At 43.1% G+C, this 19,442-nt stretch overlaps 1 protein-coding gene across 1 annotated transcript; it reads left to right on the top strand.

The window, feature by feature from the left end:
• Nucleotides 1-13,246: 13,246 nt before the first annotated feature.
• Nucleotides 13,247-16,055, top strand: DUSP1 (dual specificity phosphatase 1). The gene is made up of 4 exons (XM_069764102.1): nt 13,247-13,803; nt 13,912-14,060; nt 14,238-14,457; nt 14,986-16,055. Exons 1-4 carry the CDS (start codon nt 13,434-13,436, stop codon nt 15,354-15,356), a joined length of 1,110 nt encoding a protein of 369 aa, XP_069620203.1. The 5' UTR covers nt 13,247-13,433; the 3' UTR covers nt 15,357-16,055.
• The last annotated feature ends 3,387 nt before the right edge of the window (nt 16,056-19,442 follow it).

Raw genomic sequence — 19,442 nt, forward strand, 5'->3', positions numbered from 1 at the left:
GAGAGGAGTGAGGGGGAAAATGAGAGGTGTAAGGGAAAAAATGAGAAATGTGAGGGGGAAAATGAGAGGCGTGATGGGAAAATAAGAGAAGTGAGGTGCTATAACTAACCACAGATATTTACTATTCCCAGGCAACGCCGGGCTCTTCAGGTATCATTTATAAAAAATCACTGTTCTCGGCAGCACATCACCCTGTGTGTATACAGATGTGCTGCCAATAACATGATATGTATGGGGACAGAGCGTCTGTTAGTGATTGTTTAGCCCCATCATTCTTTGATCATAGTCTAATGGCGCTCATTTAATGATCTGAAATCTGCTTATAACATAAATGTTTCTGTGTGATGGAACAAATCTATTAGCATTTGGGGCCCTACTTTTATTTTTTGCGGCAGGGCCCCACTTTGTTGAAAACCAGCCATGTCCGTGTGTACGCAGGTTACCAGTACTGTTCATTATGTAGTTTTTTCTTTGGCTCTAGACCCTAGCTGATCTAACCCTTCTAATAAATAAAATAAGATACCTCTTTAGGAAACATTTTAAGAACATATTATTGGGGGTAGCTCTTCTTTCACCAAGAATAGCACCGTAGATTATAGTTGACTCTGTCTGTCCGCCATATCCGGAATCTGATGTAAGTAACCCTACTTTGATATGAGAAGCAAACTCCCATATTGGTCCTCCAACTTGAATGCCGCTTAGTACATAGCAAATAGCTTAGTTACCAAGTCTCGAAAAAGTTAGAAAAGGTTTTTTTGGGGGGGCCATGTGACTATATTTCGTCTTGTTTTTACTTTATGTAACATAAAAGAAAGTTCCTGGTCTAAACAATGTATAGTTTACAGAGCTTGTGTTCTCGATATCTATAAGAACATACTAACCAGAGAAAAGTATTGTGTTGGTGTCCTAAGATAGATATCTCTGATACAATGTATCGGTGGAGTGAATCGATGACATGCGCAGCATTCGTTTCCTTCAGCCTAACCCCTCTTACTCAAATATGTAATGTGACACATACAAACACACGAGCACAATGCTCTTCACCAGTCACTGTGACGCGGCCCATGAATCTTCTAGCCTCTCCCAGAAGCTTCGTCACAATCACATGACCCTGAAACCTGTGAAGAGAACACATCAAGGCCAGGAAAGAATGACTTGTAAAGCCACCTGCTGGTCTCCTGGTTAGAAGGCTTTACATAAACATCAGGAGCCCACACTGGCCAATCCATATAGTTTAGCATCTGGTCAGATGGCAAAATACCCCCAAAATATCACATATGCCTTGGATCAGGTCATATAAACTGCAACAACTGCAATTGTGTTAAGAATATATATATATATATATATATATATATATATATATATATATATATATATATATACACTCCGAGTTCGATTCATCATTCCATTTTCACCTTTTTTTGTCCAATTGTTTGCCTGATCTTCTTACAACTGGCGTTTATTTTTAGTCTATTTCATATACGTTTGCAGCTTTAAGTTCCTTGATAAAATGATATTATTGATATTATTTTTTTGTTATTTCAGATGTCTCAGCTAATTGTGCCTTTTTAAAAAGTTGCTAAATTTTGCAAAGGTAAAGTGGGTCACCCCCCAAAAAAAAACTACATACAATTTGCAACATTTTAGCAGAACACTCAACTTTTGGCTCTAAGGAGGAGCAAAACGGTAAAAGATAAAAAATAAACAACATTTTTGCTTTTGTGCAAAATTCTTGAAGCATTTTGAAGAATTTGGCAAAGTAAAATAACGTTTAGAACAAGACTAAAAAGAAGAGTGACCTAAAAAAAGGGTGAATGATGAATCGGACCCTCGGCGTCTACTTACACATGAATTAAGCTTTGTTTGCAGTTGACAAATGTATAGGGAGAACTTCTGGTGTATATTGAAAATATAGCCATAGACTTATTAACAAAAAAGGCTAGAAAGTGTATTATTTTGCCTCCACTGCGGTGGTATGTACTGTCTGTACAGTGGGTACAGGAGCAAATGCTAGAGTGATAGGCACCAATGTATGCGTCTGTGTATGACATACTGCACTAAGGGCATGGCTCAGTAGTTACAATAGTTCAACATATAACTGATCTCTTTGTTAAAGGTATTTGCGGCAAAAAACTGGTATACAGAATGAACAGGCTAGACCTGTCGCACAGGCTTTCCCAGAGTTCAATTTATGACGAATATCTTTTAGATTGGGATTTTTTTACATTAAGGAACACATGTCATTCTTTTGCTCTGGGAATTTCATCCATAAAGATCTGTGAATTTTTGAATGACCAAACTGTCTAGATTGTTGGCCGTGGTCTACTATGCTTTTTTGCCAGTCTGAAAAGACAATGTCATTATACATTTCTAATGTACAGTCACCAAACCTAATGTCCTCCATTCTGCTGCTGAATTTCTATCAACACTGTGGTAAGAAACAAGCTGCCACATCTGTTCATTCCCCTAGGATGGACACAACACTGCTTGTTTTGCTGGCGCCCCATCTGTACTTTGCCCCAGGATGGACACATCACTGCTAGTTTTGCTGGCGCCCCATCTGTACTTTGCCCCAGGATGGGCACAACACTGCTTGTCTTTGCTTCCACCCCATCCATTCTTTGCTCCAAGATGGACACAACACTGCTTGTCTTTGCTTCCACCCCATCCATTGTTTTCCCCAGGATGGACACAACGCTCCTTGTCTTTGCTTCCACCCCATCTGTACTTTGCCCCAGGATGGACACAACACTGCTTGTCTTTGCTTCCACCCCATCCATTCTTTGCCCCAGGATGGACACAACACTGTTTGTCTTTGCTTCCACCCCATCCATTCTTTGCCCCAGGATGGACACAACACTATTTGTCTTTGCTTCCACCCCATCCATTCTTTGCCCCAGGATGGACACAACACTGCTTGGCTTTGCTGCTGCCCCCATCCACACTTTGCCCTAGGATGGACACAACACTGCTTGTCTTTGCTGCGGCCCCATCCATATTTTGACCCCAGGATGGACACAACACTGCTTGTCTTTGCTGCCGCCCCCATCCACACTTTGCCCTAGGATGGACACAACACTGCTTGTCTTTACTGCCGCCCCATCCATTCTTAGCCCCAGGATGTACATAACACTGTTGGTCTTTGCTGCCCTCCATCCATTCTTTGCACCGGGATGGACACAATGCTACTTGTCTTTGCTGCCGCCCATCCTTTCTTTGCCCCCGAATGGACACAACACTACTTCTTTTTGCTGCTGCCCCATCAATACTTTGCTCGAAGATGGACACAACACTGCTTGTCTTTGCTGCCGCCCCATCAATTCTTTGTCCCAGGATAGCTACAACGCTGCTTGTCTTTGTTGCTTGCCATCCCAGACCAATGGAGACAGAAGAGGTGTGGTTCAGACTTTCCACTGTGCTTCACATGTCTATGTAGAGGCCATTTTGAAGATTAAGAAAACATTGACACAGTCTTTCAAATAAAGGCAGTAAATACAGAATGAAGGACATTAGATGGTGACTGTACCTTGGAAATGTATAGTATACACATTTAATATTGGAGGTTAGAGGGTGCCCTTAATAAAAATTGTCAGATCACAACTTTAAAAGGTTGTTCCCTTTCACAAAATTTTTGTCCTTGGCTTCAGTTTGTTATAAAAAATAAACAAACCACATAACACTCACCATCCCAGGTTCCAGTGCTGAGTCTCTGGTGCCGCTCTTGGTGTCCGGTATTGGCTGTGGTGCGGATGTCACATTGTCAGCCCGGCAGCCAATTAATGAGCTCAGCATCTCTGAAGGGGAAGATTTGGCTACTGAACTGTCATCACCGCAGCCAATACCAGACACCGGGAGCAGACAAGGACAACACTATTAGGCCTCGTTCACAAGTTCAGTATTTGGTCAGTATTTTACCTCAGAATTTGTAAGCCCAAATCCAGAAGTAGGACAATCAGAAGAAAAGTAGAATAGAAACATATTCACCACTTATGTATTTATCACCCACTCCTGAGGTAAAACATTGACGAAATACTGAATGTGTGAACGAGGCCATCAGTTTCAAATCTGCTCTGAAACATATTAAAGTTGAGATCTGTCTTTTCACTGCGGACAACAATAAAGGTGGCCATACACATCAGATAGAAGGAAACTCATGGCTGAGCAACGTTCAAATGAAGTAATTTTTACCAAAGAAGTTAATAACATTTTTATTAACGTCATCCAAACCCATCAATTTTAGCAGGAGAGCCCGGTCATCTCATGTGAATAATTGATTACAAATATTATCTTCACTTATAATCCATTTCATCCTAACCACAACTTAATTACTTATAACAACCGAATGTATCTATGTCATGACCTGTTGTGATATGCATCAACGTTTCGTTTTGAACAATTGCATTTCGATCAGTACACAGTGTATTTTTGTCCTAAATGTGGTCTATAAAGTAGGCTCGAGCTGCTGACTTCATTTCCTCTGGCTCTCGTGATTGTGAGCTGTGATCCACCACAGCGGAAACTTTCTCAACTTCTTAGTCCTTCGGTAAAATGGCTGTAGGACTTTTTTTTGCATTAATAGATATTGCCAAATCCAAGCAAATTGTGTCAGCCATATATTTGGCAAGATGCTGTACCCGTTAATTGATAAGCTCACTAAATCATTAGAATGAGCGCTGAACACCTTGATCACAGGACCAGAAATGAAAGACTACAGCACGTACAACGTGTGACCTCACACGCATGACTCACCAACATGAGTCTTACCTTTACAACAGGTCGTTATCAGGGTAGAAGGTGAAGACAACACAACACCAGTCAGCATCATATACACCAATCCTGACAGCTTTATTGGTGTTTACTCAGCTGATCTCACAATGTTCTGAGCCATTGTTCCTTACTTCATGCAGCCATGGGAAACACTTGTAAACTAATGTCAAAGAAATTCACACAGGAAGATCGGTAGTAAATAAAGAACACACTATTATCTCTTACATGGGGCTGACAGAACACCTGGTGAAAAAAAAAAGTCAGCACCTCCAATCATTTCAGGAGAAAAGTGCGAATAAAATAGATTTACTGGTCAATAACTGTAATTTGGCCAATAGTCAAGTAATGGCAGCTGTTTACATATGATGCTAAGAAATGTTCCTGAGGGGCTCATGAAATGAGGGGCTGTGAGAGGGGGCATGAAATGAGGGGCTCTACATTTGAGCCATGAAATGAGGGGCTGTGAAGTGGGACAGCAAGTATGTGAGGAGCTGTGGTCACCATACTGTGTTTGGGGCTGAGGAGGTCATTATACTTGGGGCTGTGGTGACCATACTGAATAAGAGGCTAGGTGAATATCATACTGTTTTGGGTATTGTTTGTGGACCATAACACTGTATTTGGTGCTGTTGGAACCATCATACTATACAAGGGGGGCTGATTTGGACATCATACTATTTATGGGGGGCTGTGGTAGACATCATACCATATACGGGGGGCTGTGGTGCTGGCTACACAATAGGCGACTTGTTGTGGATATCATAGACTAAAGTTGGCTATGGTGACCATCATACTGTGTAGGGGACAGTGTGAGGAGGGGTTACAGTTTGAAGAGGGCAATGTGGTGGGCAACATGAGGTCACAGTGTGGATATGGAGAGGGAACAGTGTGAAACAGAGGCCAATAGAGAGAGGGGTTAGCATGGTGGGAGGACAGTGTGGAGGTACAGAAATTGTAATAGAAAATTAGGGAGGGGATAGCCATGGTATAGGTCGTGGTTCGTAAGGGAGGATTGTGTGGCGGTTATAGCTGATAATGGTAGACAGTGTGGAGGCCATATACCATAGGAGGCTTATTTAGGTCATAATATGTTCACATATTTTTAGCAGAGGGCATTTTAATAACACTGTTATTTTTAAGAGCACTGCATTGGGATGTGCTGCAAAAGACCGGAGAAGAGGGAGGTCTGCAGAGACTAGCTGTGAATGTGAAAAGTCATCATGGCAGCTAGACAAGATGGAAATGAAAATAAAGAGATGACTCCAGAGAAGATGTACTATATATGGTACCTGAATGTAAATTATTTGTGATGCTGACTAATTCTCATGAGTACTGTGGTTCTTGTATGGTGCACAGTCTAATGATGGCTGTTAATAACAACTCCCAGCATCTCCTTACCATTGTTAAGGACATACTGGGAGTTGTAGAGTTGTAGGTTCAAGCAATACAATTGTTTATGGGGCTGACTTGATATTACAATTTATTCTTGCATTCAAGTACTCTTGGTTGAGGTTATGTATTCATGTACTTTTGGTGGTTCTGGTGATGTATTTTTGTACTGATGAAGGTTCTGGTGACGTATTAATTTACTGATTGTGGTTCTGGTGATGTAGTCAAGTACTGATCCAGTGGTAGTGGTCATTGCAGGGGAAGGGGGGTTGTGGATTAGGGATCCTGTTACCATAGTCTCTGAGTCATTCCTTTGCTTTGTGGTGGAGGTGTGTGTGTTAGTGTGAGTGTGTGTGTGTGTGTGTGTGTGTGTGTGTGTGTGGGGTGGGGGGGGGGGATGGGGGGCCATTGGCTTCATCTGCCTAGGACACCAAAATACTTTTTCCCAACCCTAGATAGATAGATAGATAGATAGAATGATACATAATGAATGGATGGATAGATGGATAGATAGTTAGATAGATACATAGCTGATAGATAGATGATAGATAATGGATAGATAGAATGATTGAAAGATAGAAAAACAGACAGAATGATAGATAGATGGATAGATATTAGATAGATGGTAGATAGATGATAGATAATAGATACATAGATGATATATAGATAGATGATAAATATGGATAGATAAATAGATGATAGATAGATAATAGATATATGATAACTATGACGCCAACGCGCCCGCTGTGCTTACATTATCCTTTATTATCAGAGGCAGAATATGCTTTTTTAGTGCCTGACACTATTGCGCTCCAGCTCCAGAACTTGACATGACTCTGTATATGTCGTCATTGCAGTTCTAGGAAATAAAGTGTGAACACACAGGTACTCAGCCCATTCCCTTTCTTTTCTTCACTAGTCATTTCCACCAGAGAATGAGCATACAATTTATAACAAAATACTGAATTTATAACAGGTGAGTTGTAAGAAGAAAAAAAAAGCTCCCAGTAATTTTCCTGCCTGCAATGTTCTTCGCTCTTGACAGGTTAATGGTTAACTATTATTTACTGTCCAGCTATTTCCCTATTGTAGACTCACTTTAACTGTTTTGTTACAGGCTTCTGACTCCTGAAAGGTTTCTTCCCTGTCTACAAACCACTAAAGGGGAAGCTTTCCACCCCCACATTATTCTGAGAATAATACATGAGGGTCTCTGCCCTGGATCTCTGTCCCTTTCAGAGATCATTGGGCTGAAATCACAGGGGGTGTGAGAAACTGAGGTGGAATAAATGGGCATAGAAAGCTTTTGTTTTCTACCCCATCAGGATCTTGACCGGCACTGGCGAACTCTACCAAACTATATCCTGGTATAAATCCGCATTAATACACCATATGTTGCTCATGTGTCGCTATGCTAAGCCCCTGCACCTGTTTTCATTGATTTATTTTTTCCTATAAATGTATCAATATTTCTCTATGTGTGAGGTTAGATGACAGGTCTGAGCGATTTGTATTTCATTGTAACAAAAAACAAATTGGAGGGATTTCTTTATAAGGGTCTTTTACCTTGGTAGAGTCATCTAGTGATCGTTTAAAGGAACTTTTACACTGGCCGGTACAGACTGTATGGGGATGAATAATCATTAGCACCATTGTTACTACCTTATAAAGTTGGCATATTGCCATAAAAATGTGCTATTTTGTAGGCAGCATAAAAGTTGCCATTGATCAGTCAAGAAGCGTTTGGTCGTTTTTTGTCAGATAACATGGGCCGGTGATCGGGAATGAGATTTCTTATGAATGGTGACTTTTCGGCTCGTGTAAAGGCACCTTAAGGCCATTATCCACTAGTCGGACAATTACTGTATTCCTCCATGGAAAATAATAATAGGTTGTACTCATCCCTGGTGCCGGCGCGCTTCCAGTTTTGTCGGCGCTGGGTCTTCTATTCTGTCACGTGAGCCATGCAGTTAATAAGCGCCCTCTAACGGGCTGCTTCATTTTCACTTGCTGCGGCGAAACCGATATGCGGAGGAAGTCAGAGAGCAGCAGCAGATCTCACTTCTTCCGGAACTCAGTTTCGCCCTAAGGAAGTGAGAGTGATTGGCTGTAGGGCTCACGTGACATAAAAATGTAACTCGAGCATTGGAAGGCGCAGTGCTGACATCGCTGGTGCTGTGGTGAGCGTAGACTGTTATTTACATGGGGGAATATAATAATTGAGAAAGGGTTGCTCGAGTGGTGGACAACCCTTTTAAAAGGAATCTGTCACCAGGCTTCTGCCACATAATTTTAGATCAGCGTGAAATAGAGACAGAGACCCTGATTCCAGTGATGTGACACCTACTGGGCTGCATACTGTAGTTTTAATATAATCACTGTTTTATCAGCAATAGATTATTACAACAGGACTAGGAAACCTGCTGGCATGTAGTCCTCCATATGTAACCCCGCTCCCACTACTAATTGGCAGCTTTCTGCCTATGCACTGTGGACATAAAAAGCTGCCAGTCAATGGCAGAGCTCAGCATTGAGAGAAATTATCTGCAGCAGATAAAATAGTAATTTGATCAAAACTGCAGGAAGCAGTGACACATTGCTGGAATCAGGTTCTCTGCCTCTACAATCATGCTGCACTCAGGTGGGGTAGCAAAAACCTGGTTACAGTTTACCTTTGAGTCAATGCGATTTGTAACAGATCCTAAACATCGTATCTGTCGGATCCTTCAGACGGAACCTGAAAACTCATCTTTTCAGGAAAGCCTACAGCCTGCACTGACACAGCTGCTGCCTCATCACTATCGAAGCTACCGCCTCACCAACACCGGAGCTACCGCCTCACCAACACCGGAGCTACCGCCTCACCAACACCGGAGCTCCTGCAACCCTCAACCTACTGTCTCCTTCCCCATAATCCTGTAGAATGTAAACCCGCAAGGGCAGGGTCCTCGCCCCTCTGTATTCGTCTGTCATTGTTAGTTTGTTTACTGTATGTGATATTTGTAACTTGTATGTAACCCCTTCTCATGTACAGCACCATGGAATCAATGGTGCTATATAAATAAATAATAATAATAATAATCTGTCATGGCTCCTAGATAATGCAAGAAAAAGTTCAGCAAAGGCCTCATTTGGGGAATATTAGTGACTGTGTAACAGGTTATGATTTATTTTATCTGAATATCAGAACATTTCAAGTATTTGATGGAAACACGCCTGATGTGACACCATGTCCTTCTCCATCATTCCTTGCGGTCATTCTTTATGATTTTTGGCGGCATTTGGCCCAAACAAAGATCCCAAGTGAAGAGCTGACACATTACCTCACACTACTCCCATTCACATTCCAGCTATATTGGTGAAAACATCTAAAACAGGCCGACAATTGACATGTAATCATTCGTGTATGTGTGTGAGATCCTATTTCAGAGAACATTGTGTGCTTCTTATTCTCCGCATTGTGTGGAGCCTCCCTGGGGCCTTGGTGCTGGCGGATAGGGTTACAGCAGTGTATTTCCTGCCTGGGCCGGCCATAGCACTGTGTATAGCAGTGTTTGACTTTACGTCATTGTTCTTGGCAGCAGGCAGGGATGGGCGGAGGGCAGCATGGGGAGTTTACATGATGTCACCGTAAAGTACATGTGGCACATCCCATTCTCTGGTGTTTAGAGTAGGATTACTCCTGGCAAATCCTTTCCACAGGGCCTTTAATTCAAGCAGTTCAATAGTGACATGACTAGGGGCTTACGCTGTCACTTGCGGGCAACCATGGCACTGAAAATTATGGGGCAGATTGATGAGTCGGGCAGAAGATGCACCAAATGTAGCAAAGTGGCGCAGTTGGTACCAGACGGAGCAGTAATAAGCAATGGGGAGCATGGCAGGTGTGCTAGAGTGGTTTGCCATTGTGTCATTGTTATTAAACTGTGGGAGATCGTAAAGTTACAGTGGAATATCTCCGCACCACTTATATCCCATAATAACAAGGATTGGCAAAGCTGTGATCCAAGAGTCTGCCCCAATGCTGTGATACAAGAGTCTGCCCCAATGCTGTGATACAAGAGTCTGCCCCAATGCTGTGATACAAGTCTGCCCCAAAACTGTGATCCAAGAGTCTGCCCCAAAACTGTGATACAAGAGTCTGCCCCCAAACTGTGATCCAAGAGTCTGACCCAACACTGTGATCCTAGAGTCTGCCCGAAACCTGTGATACAAGAGTCTGCCCCAAAGCTGTGATCCTAGAGTCTGCCCCAAAACTGTGATACAAGAGTCTGCCCCAATGCTGTGATCCTAGAGTCTGCCCCAATGCTGTGATCCTAGAGTCTGCCCGAAACCTGTGATCCTAGAGTCTGCCCCAAAGCTGTGATCCTAGAGTCTGCCCCAAAACTGTGATACAAGAGTCTGCCCCAATGCTGTGATCCTAGAGTCTGCCCCAATGCTGTGATCCTAGAGTCTGCCCCAATGTTGTGATCCTAGAGTCTGCCCGAAACCTGTGATCCTAGAGTCTGCCCCAAAGCTGTGATCCTAGAGTCTGCCCCAAAACTGTGATCCAAGAGCCTGCCCCAATGCTGTGATCCAATAGTCTGCCCCAATGCTGTGATCCAATAGTCTGACCCAAAACTGTGATCCAAGAGTCTGCCCCAAAGCTGTGATCCTAGAGTCTGCCCCCAAACTGTGATCCAAGAGTCTGCCCCAATGCTGTGATCCTAGAGTCTGCCCCAAAACTGTGATCCAAGAGTCTGCCCCAATGCTGTGATCCAAGAGTCTGCCCCAAAGCTGTGGTCTAAGAGTCTGCCCCAATGCTGTGATCCAAGAGTCTGCCCCAATGCTGTGATCCAAGAGTCTGCCCCAAAGCTGTGATCCAAGAGTCTGCCCCAAAGCTGTGGTCTAAGAGTCTGCCCCAATGCTGTGATCAAAGAGTCTGCCCCAAAGCTGTGATCCAAGAGTCTGCCCCAATGCTGTGATCCAAGAGTCTGCCCCAATGCTGTGATCCAAGAGTCTGCCCCAAAGCTGTGGTCTAAGAGTCTGCCCCAATGCTGTGATCCAAGAGTCTGCCCCAAAGCTGTGGTCTAAGAGTCTGCCCCAATGCTGTGATCCAAGAGTCTGCCCCAATGCTGTGATCCAAGAGTCTGCCCCAAAGCTGTGATCCAAGAGTCTGCCCCAAAGCTGTGGTCTAAGAGTCTGCCCCAATGCTGTGATCAAAGAGTCTGCCCCAAAGCTGTGATCCAAGAGTCTGCCCCAATGCTGTGATCCAAGAGTCTGCCCCAAAACTGTGATCCAAGAGTCTGCCCCAATGCTGTGATCCAAGAGTCTGCCCCAATGCTGTGATCCAAGAGTCTGCCCCAATGATGTGATCCTAGAGTCTGCCCCAATGCTGTGATCCAAGAGTCTGCCCCAATGCTGTGATCCAAGAGTCTGCCCCAATGCTGTGATCCAAGAGTCTGCCCCAATGTTGTGATCCAAGAGTCTGCCCCAATGTTGTGATCCAAGAGTCTGCCCCAATGCTGTGATCCAAGAGTCTGCCCCAATGCTGTGATCCAAGAGTCTGCCCCAATGCTGTGATCCAAGAGTCTGCCCCAATGCTGTGATCCAAGAGTCTGCCCCAATGTTGTGATCCAAGAGTCTGCCCCAATGTTGTGATCCAAGAGTCTGCCCCAATGCTGTGATCCAAGAGTCTGCCCCAATGCTGTGATCCAAGAGTCTGCCCCAATGCTGTGATCCAAGAGTCTGCCCCAATGCTGTGATCCAAGAGTCTGCCCCAATGCTGTGATCCAAGAGTCTGCCCCAATGCTGTGATCCAAGAGTCTGCCCCAATGTTGTGATCCTAGAGTCTGCCCCAATGTTGTGATCCTAGAGTCTGCCCCAATGTTGTGATCCAATAGTCTGCCCCAATGCTGTGATCCAAGAGTCTGCCCCAATGTTGTGATCCTAGAGTCTGCCCCAATGTTGTGATCCAATAGTCTGCCCCAATGCTGTGATCCAAGAGTCTGCCCCAATGCTGTGATCCAAGTCTGCCCCAAAGCTGTGATCCAAGAGTCTGCCCCAATGTTGTGATCCTAGAGTCTGCCCCAATGCTGTGATCCAAGAGTCTGCCCCAAAACTGTGATCCAATAGTCTGCCCCAATGCTGTGATCCAAGAGTCTGCCCCAATGCTGTGATCCAAGAGTCTGCCCCAATGTTGTGATCCTAGAGTCTGCCCCAATGCTGTGATCCAAGAGTCTGCCCCAATGTTGTGATCCTAGAGTCTGCCCCAATGCTGTGATCCAAGAGTCTGCCCCAATGCTGTGATCCAAGAGTCTGCCCCAATGCTCATTAAATTTTCACGAGATCCCCTAAACTCTTCCTACATAAGCTCCTAAAGCATCAGTCCCTCAGGACCATGTATTAACCGTCAAAAAACAGCAACAGTTAGCACAGGACAGCATCGTCAATAACACCATGGCCTCCACAGATGATCCGGCATCTCTCTACTACGCATTAACCCTTAAGGATAGCACCATGGCCTCCACAGATGATCCGGCATCTCTCTACTACGCATTAACCCTTAAGGATAGCACCATGGCCTCCACAAATCACCCAGCATCTCTCCTACTACACATAACCCCTATGGCACCATTGCCTCCACAGATGATCCAGCATCTCTCTACTATGCATTAACCCTAGAAGCACCATAATAAATATAATCCATACCAGAACTACTACTCTCACCCTTCACATTACATTAACCTTATGGCTAACAACATTTTTGTGACTCTAATCAGTCTTTTCGCCTTTTAACCTTAAAAGCACTCCAATTAAAGCCCAACTGCAGAGGTCTCCTTATAGCTCCTATTAACCCCCAGGGCACCGGTCCCCGAGATCCCACCATGAGCACATTCACTCTCCTGATCTCACGGCTCCGATCAGCACATTAACCCGTGCTGTGATTCCCTGCTCAGGGCGCCCCCTGCTGCTCCCTGCCGGCGCTGCACTGTGGAGGAAGGAGGCAGGCACCACTGGCCGTACACTGACGTCACCAGCGCAGCTTCATTGAACACGACCCGTCCCATTCACAAAAAGCGCCTGCCCCCCGCTCTGTATATATACCAGTGTGAGCCGGGCAGCCTCAGCCAGCCAGCACAAGGCTAACGTAACCCAAGGGCACAGGGCTGGTAGATCCCCCAGCAGGACTCTATTCCTATTTATTGTAACGTTCAGACAAGCTGGTCACAAGGCGACTGCGGCCATTGGACTGGTGCACTACAGCAGGACTGAAGAAGCACGGATCGACGAGAGCTATGGTCAATATGGAGATTTGTGCCATGGATTGCAGCACCCTGAGAGCCCTCCTGGCAGAGCGGGCACACCAGTGCCTGGTGCTGGACTGCCGATCGTTCTTCTCCTTCAGCTCGTCTCACATCATGGGCTCCAGCAATGTTCGCTTCAGCACGATCGTGAAGAGGAGGGCGAAGGGCAGCATGGGCTTGGAGCACATCATCCCCAACGAAGAGCAGCGCTGCCGGCTGATCGCAGGCTTGTACGAGGCGGTGGTGCTGCTGGATGAGAGGACCTGTGAGCTGGAGCCCCTCAGGAAGGACAGCACCATGATGCTGGCTGTGTCTGCCCTGTGCAGAGACCCCCGGGGCAGCAGGATCTTCTTTCTTAAAGGTACATTGAGCTTTCCCTCCAAAAACACCCTCTTCATTGATAAGATCCTCTCCCTTTAACCCTTGCAGAGGAGCCATGTGATCTCATGCTATCCATTCTCTTTCTCAGGTGGCTATGAAGCCTTTTCTTCTGAGTGTCCAGAATTCTGCAACAAATGTTCTCCTCCGGTGGGACTGAGCTTGCCCTTGAGTGCCAGCAGTGTACCAGGCAGCGCGGATTCCAACTGTACCCCCTGTGGGACCCCACTATATGATCAGGTTGGTATATGTCTTGTCCCTTTAACTGATGAAAGGGTTAAAGTCACAGAAGCTTAGATGTTACCATGCGCCCAAAGTAGCACAATGCCAAGGATCATGTTTACCACCATCACTGTGAATATGGACATTTCCGATCCCATCAATGACCACATCTTCTCTTTTCTTGCTCCATTATAGGGTGGACCAGTGGAAATTTTGCCCTTTTTGTACCTGGGCAGTGCCTACCATGCTTCCAGAAAAGACATGCTGGATACCCTTGGCATCACAGCTCTGATCAACGTTTCTGCCAACTGCCCCAACCACTTTGAGGGACATTTTCAGTACAAGAGCATTCCCGTGGAAGACAGTCATAAAGCCGACATCAGCTCCTGGTTCAATGAAGCCATAGATTTTATAGGTAAATATTTCTACAATGACTTACTGGTTAATAATGAAAAATATTTAGAATTGAGAGTCCTCAGTGGTTGATACCTTTTAGATGGTAACAAAGTGCAAGCTTTCGAGACTACTCAGGTCCTTTCATCAGGCATAGACTAATACAAATTCTGAAAAAATACATATTTATGCACAATACAGCCCAGAAACAATAATAATGAGAATGAGGTAATGAGTAATAATGAGAAAGTTGTCGAATTTATCATTAGATCTGAACGGGATCGGTCATACTATTTGAGAGGGCTAGGAATGGCCACAGATTAGTTTTTTTACTAGGCTATGGAGCTCATTGTTTATATGGGGACTAGCTGACCATAAAGTCAATGGGATTAGCTCCTTTTGTGTTCAGCACCGCCCCCTAGTGTTCAGTGCTAGTAATGTCCCTACTGAGCATAGTCTATTTCTAGCCCTTACATTGCAGACTCCGACACTTGTTCTTGTATATTGTCCAGCGCTTATAATAACCTGTCGTATTTGTTTTTGTTTTCAGACTCTATAAAAAATAAAGGAGGAAGAGTGTTTGTCCACTGTCAAGCTGGTATTTCTCGATCGGCTACCATCTGTTTGGCCTATCTAATGAGGACTAACCGGGTTAAGCTGGATGAGGCTTTTGAGTTTGTCAAGCAGAGAAGGAGCATCATTTCCCCTAATTTCAGTTTCATGGGACAGCTTCTTCAGTTTGAGTCTCAAGTACTAGCCCCGTCCTGCTCGGCAGAAGTTGGTAGCCCCTCAATATCGGTTTTGGACAGGTCGGCGGCGACCACCACCGTCTTCAATTTCCCTGTTTCCATCCCAGTTCACCCAGCAACGAGCTCTCTGAGCTACCTTCAAAGTCCAATCACTACATCGCCAAGCTGCTGAGATCCGCAGCAACAGAACTGGACTGAAGCACATGGACTAAATGTGTTACTCTTAAGTGCAATAATTTTTAAAAAAACTTTTATTTTTTACGATTTTCTTTTCTTTTAAGCCGTCACGCCCTTGAAGGGCAAGATGAACTGGTGAAACCACAATGAACATTGCAAACTGACATGACTTGTCGAGATTTTGCACGTATGTCCTGACCACTGAGGAAATCAGAAAATAGACAGGTCACAATTGCCTTTTTTCTTTGTTCTACGTCTAAATCGTATTTATAATCTCCGTTTAATGGGGATTCGACAGTATTTTTCCATTCCTTTTTGTACTGCTTATAGTGCAAGAGAAGGCTGCTGCCTATAAAAGAAGATAATGTACGTCCTTTATTTATTCTGCAAGCTTCGTCCTGCCTTCGGATGCCTAAGATTTCAGCTTTTCAACGAAGCAAAGAAGAAATACCTCAGTATTTTCTGGTACTGTAATTCCTGTTCATAGTTCAAGACCAGCTTCAGTTTCCAAAGCACTGATGAAGAAAATAGCACTAGGCCGGAGCCTTCTTCTGAGTTTGCTGACAACTGTGTATATGCTATAATCTTATTTATGATGTAAAATAATATATATCTTCTCCTGGGAGAAGACATTTTTAATACAGAACTATGACTTTTTATACTGAATAGAATAAATTATGACTTTGTACTGAAATGTTCTGCGTTATCTCTTGTATTAATTCGCTGTTAAATTACAGGGCGGCCATATTGTCTGCGCCAATAAGCGTACAACTCAATTGTACACCCAGTGACATATTCTACAGTACGGTGCAAGTAATCACTCACATCAGTCCCCGTTGGGCTCACAGTTTCTTTCCCCTTCATTGCTCATGTACACGATTATATCGGATGAGTTCCATGCTCGTTTTGACGGATAACATTAGTCCCCATGTCATTTTTTTCCCCTCAAATTGAGTGTCTGAGGTAAAAAGTCATCAATATTTCTGATTTTCATCTGAATGTCATATCAAAATTGGCAATGCAAGTCTATGGGTCTGTGGAAAACGTCAGACCGCACTCGGATGACTTCCGACTGAGGTACGATTTTCACAGACTGACTAAATGAAGATGGACAATCTTTTTTTTTTTTTTTTTTCTTTACCTCAGAAAAACGTATCCCACCCTGGTCGCAGTCTGACTAGCATAATTGGACTGTTTTTCTCACATGGAAATAAAATGGCTGTGTGACCCTAGCCTAAATCATAAACATGGGAAACCTATAGACTAAATGCTTGCAGTGATGCCAGTCTCTGTACAGCACTATGAAATATGTTGACACCAAGTATATAAGATGCAGACAAAATATGGCAAAGCTTCTATACTTTAAATATTCTTTTATTATGACCCGATATCCTAAATAAACTGAACATTTATGCTATAGCGTTCTACATTTAGCAAAAATTATCCTTTTAGTCTCAACATATGCAGTGTCAGTCAATGCTAGCTTCACATCACACTTGACCATAAAGATAGCAGAAATGTCTAGTTAAAAAAAAATAATCTTATATATACTGAACTCACCAGCCATTACTTTTCTACTGGGACCCTACTTTTTTACTGAGGCAATATCCCTCTACTGGGACCTTACCAGGCCGAACATGGTGTCGCTTAGGCTCCACCGCTGATCAAAGTCCCTGTCAATGTTTTTAAAAGTTGATCCCAGCAGACCAATGGGTCACGGAGGAGAACCACCAGTCCTGAAAGCGGGTATCATTTTTTTTTTGTCTCTGGAAAGCAGTAGAACATTAATATAGGCCCAAACGGCATCAATGATGTTGCTAAACTAGAGATAGGTGCAGCCGTAGAGCGTCCCGCTTAGGGACTCCCTGATTGCACCTCTCCCCCAAGTTTGGGGGAGCCTCCTTAGTGAGGTACAGCCATTGGTAGGCATATTCAGAAAGTGTACCACACGCATGGCTCAATTTTAGAACAACACAAAATTTATGTGTATTGTATATACTGCTATACAGTTGCATGAATTTATAGCCTCATTCGTGTCCTACATTTGTGTTGCAAAATACATGAATACTTAAAGTGTATCTAAACTTTAACATCTTTTTTTAATTTGTTTTCAAGTCCTGTTTAATACTGCTGATCGGTGGTCCTGTGCCCATTCTTCAGGGAAAGCACATCATTTCTTCATTTAAAAGATTGTCTGGGCTGAAGCATAAAATTCTCATTGTAATATCAGGATTTTTCTGACATTTTTCAAAGTAAGTGCATCAGCTTCATCAGGTCCAAGACGTCTGTGCATTAATGTTTGGTGTATAAACTTTACATTTTATCTATGGCACAGAATCTCCATCTACCATTTTTAGTAGACACGCATCAATGCTGTACTTTTTAGATATTTAACCATTTAAGAATATGATAAATAATAAAAAATACTCAAGTCTTTCTGAAAACAGTATGAAATTTTAATTCCAAAGACACGTTGGGTTCAAAATACCAGGCTTGATCACTAATTGCATTTAAAATAGAGAAACGAATGGTTTTATTGGAAAGGTCAACTCTTTACTTGCCTGCATCTAATATGGAATATATGAACAAAAGTGAAATAATTCCACGCTGTGGTTTTTCACTCTTACTTAAATACATTTCAACACATTTTTTTTAGTGTGAACCTGATGACTTTGTATGACAGATAAAATATATCTGTTTACATCAAGTCAGAATCAGATGACAGATGAGAACATTGCAAAAAAAGATAAAAGAGAGATTGCAGTGATTCGTATGTACCATGTTTCATCAAAAATAAGACAGGGTCTTAGATTATTTTTTGCTCCGAAAGATGGCTATGCCTTATTTTCACAGGATGTCTTTTTTTTTCCATCACCAAGATTCCACATTTATTATACAACAAAAAATAAACATTTATTCAATTATAATCATGTCATCACACAAACACTGCACATACACACGAAAATACACACACACTGCACATAGCCATGTAAATATACACACGCTGCACATAGACATGTAAATATACACAAGCTGCACATACACATGTAAATATACACACACTGCACATACACATGTAAATATGCACACACTGCACATACACATGTAAGTATACACACACTGCACATACACATGTAAATATACACACCCTGCACATACACATGTAAGGATACACACACTGCACAAACACATGTAAATATACACACACTGCACATACACATGTAAATATGCACACACTGCACATACACATGTAAGTATACACACACTGCACATACACATGTAAATATACACACCCTGCACATACACATGTAAAGATATACACCCTGCACATACACATGAAAAGATACACACACTGCACATACACATGTAAATATACACACACTGCACATACACATGTAAATATACACACCCTGCACATACACATGTAAAGAAACACACCCTGCACATACACATGTAAAGAAACACACCCTGCACATACACATGTAAATATACACACCCTGCACATACACATGTAAATATACACACACTGCACATACACATGTAAATATACACACACTGCACATACACATGTAAATATGCACACACTGCACATACACATGTAAATATACACACCCTGCACATACACATGTAAATATACACACCCTGCACATACACATGTAAAGATACACACACTGCACATACACATGTAAAGAAACACACACTGAACATACACATGTAAAGAAACACACCCTGCACATACACATGTAAATATACACACCCTGCACATACACATGTAAAGAAACACACCCTGCACATACACATGTAAATATACACACCCTGCACATACACATGTAAATATACACACACTGCACATACACATGTAAATATACACACCCTGCACATACACATGTAAAGAAACACACCCTGCACATACACATGTAAATATACACACCCTGCACATACACATGTAAAGAAACACACCCTGCACATACACATGCAAATATACACACCCTGCACATACACATGTAAAGAAACACACCCTGCACATACACATGTAAATATACACACCCTGCACATACACATGTAAATATACACACCCTGC

Source organism: Ranitomeya imitator, chromosome 4 (assembly GCF_032444005.1).
Source record: "Ranitomeya imitator isolate aRanImi1 chromosome 4, aRanImi1.pri, whole genome shotgun sequence".
NCBI classification, from domain to species: domain Eukaryota; kingdom Metazoa; phylum Chordata; class Amphibia; order Anura; family Dendrobatidae; genus Ranitomeya; species Ranitomeya imitator.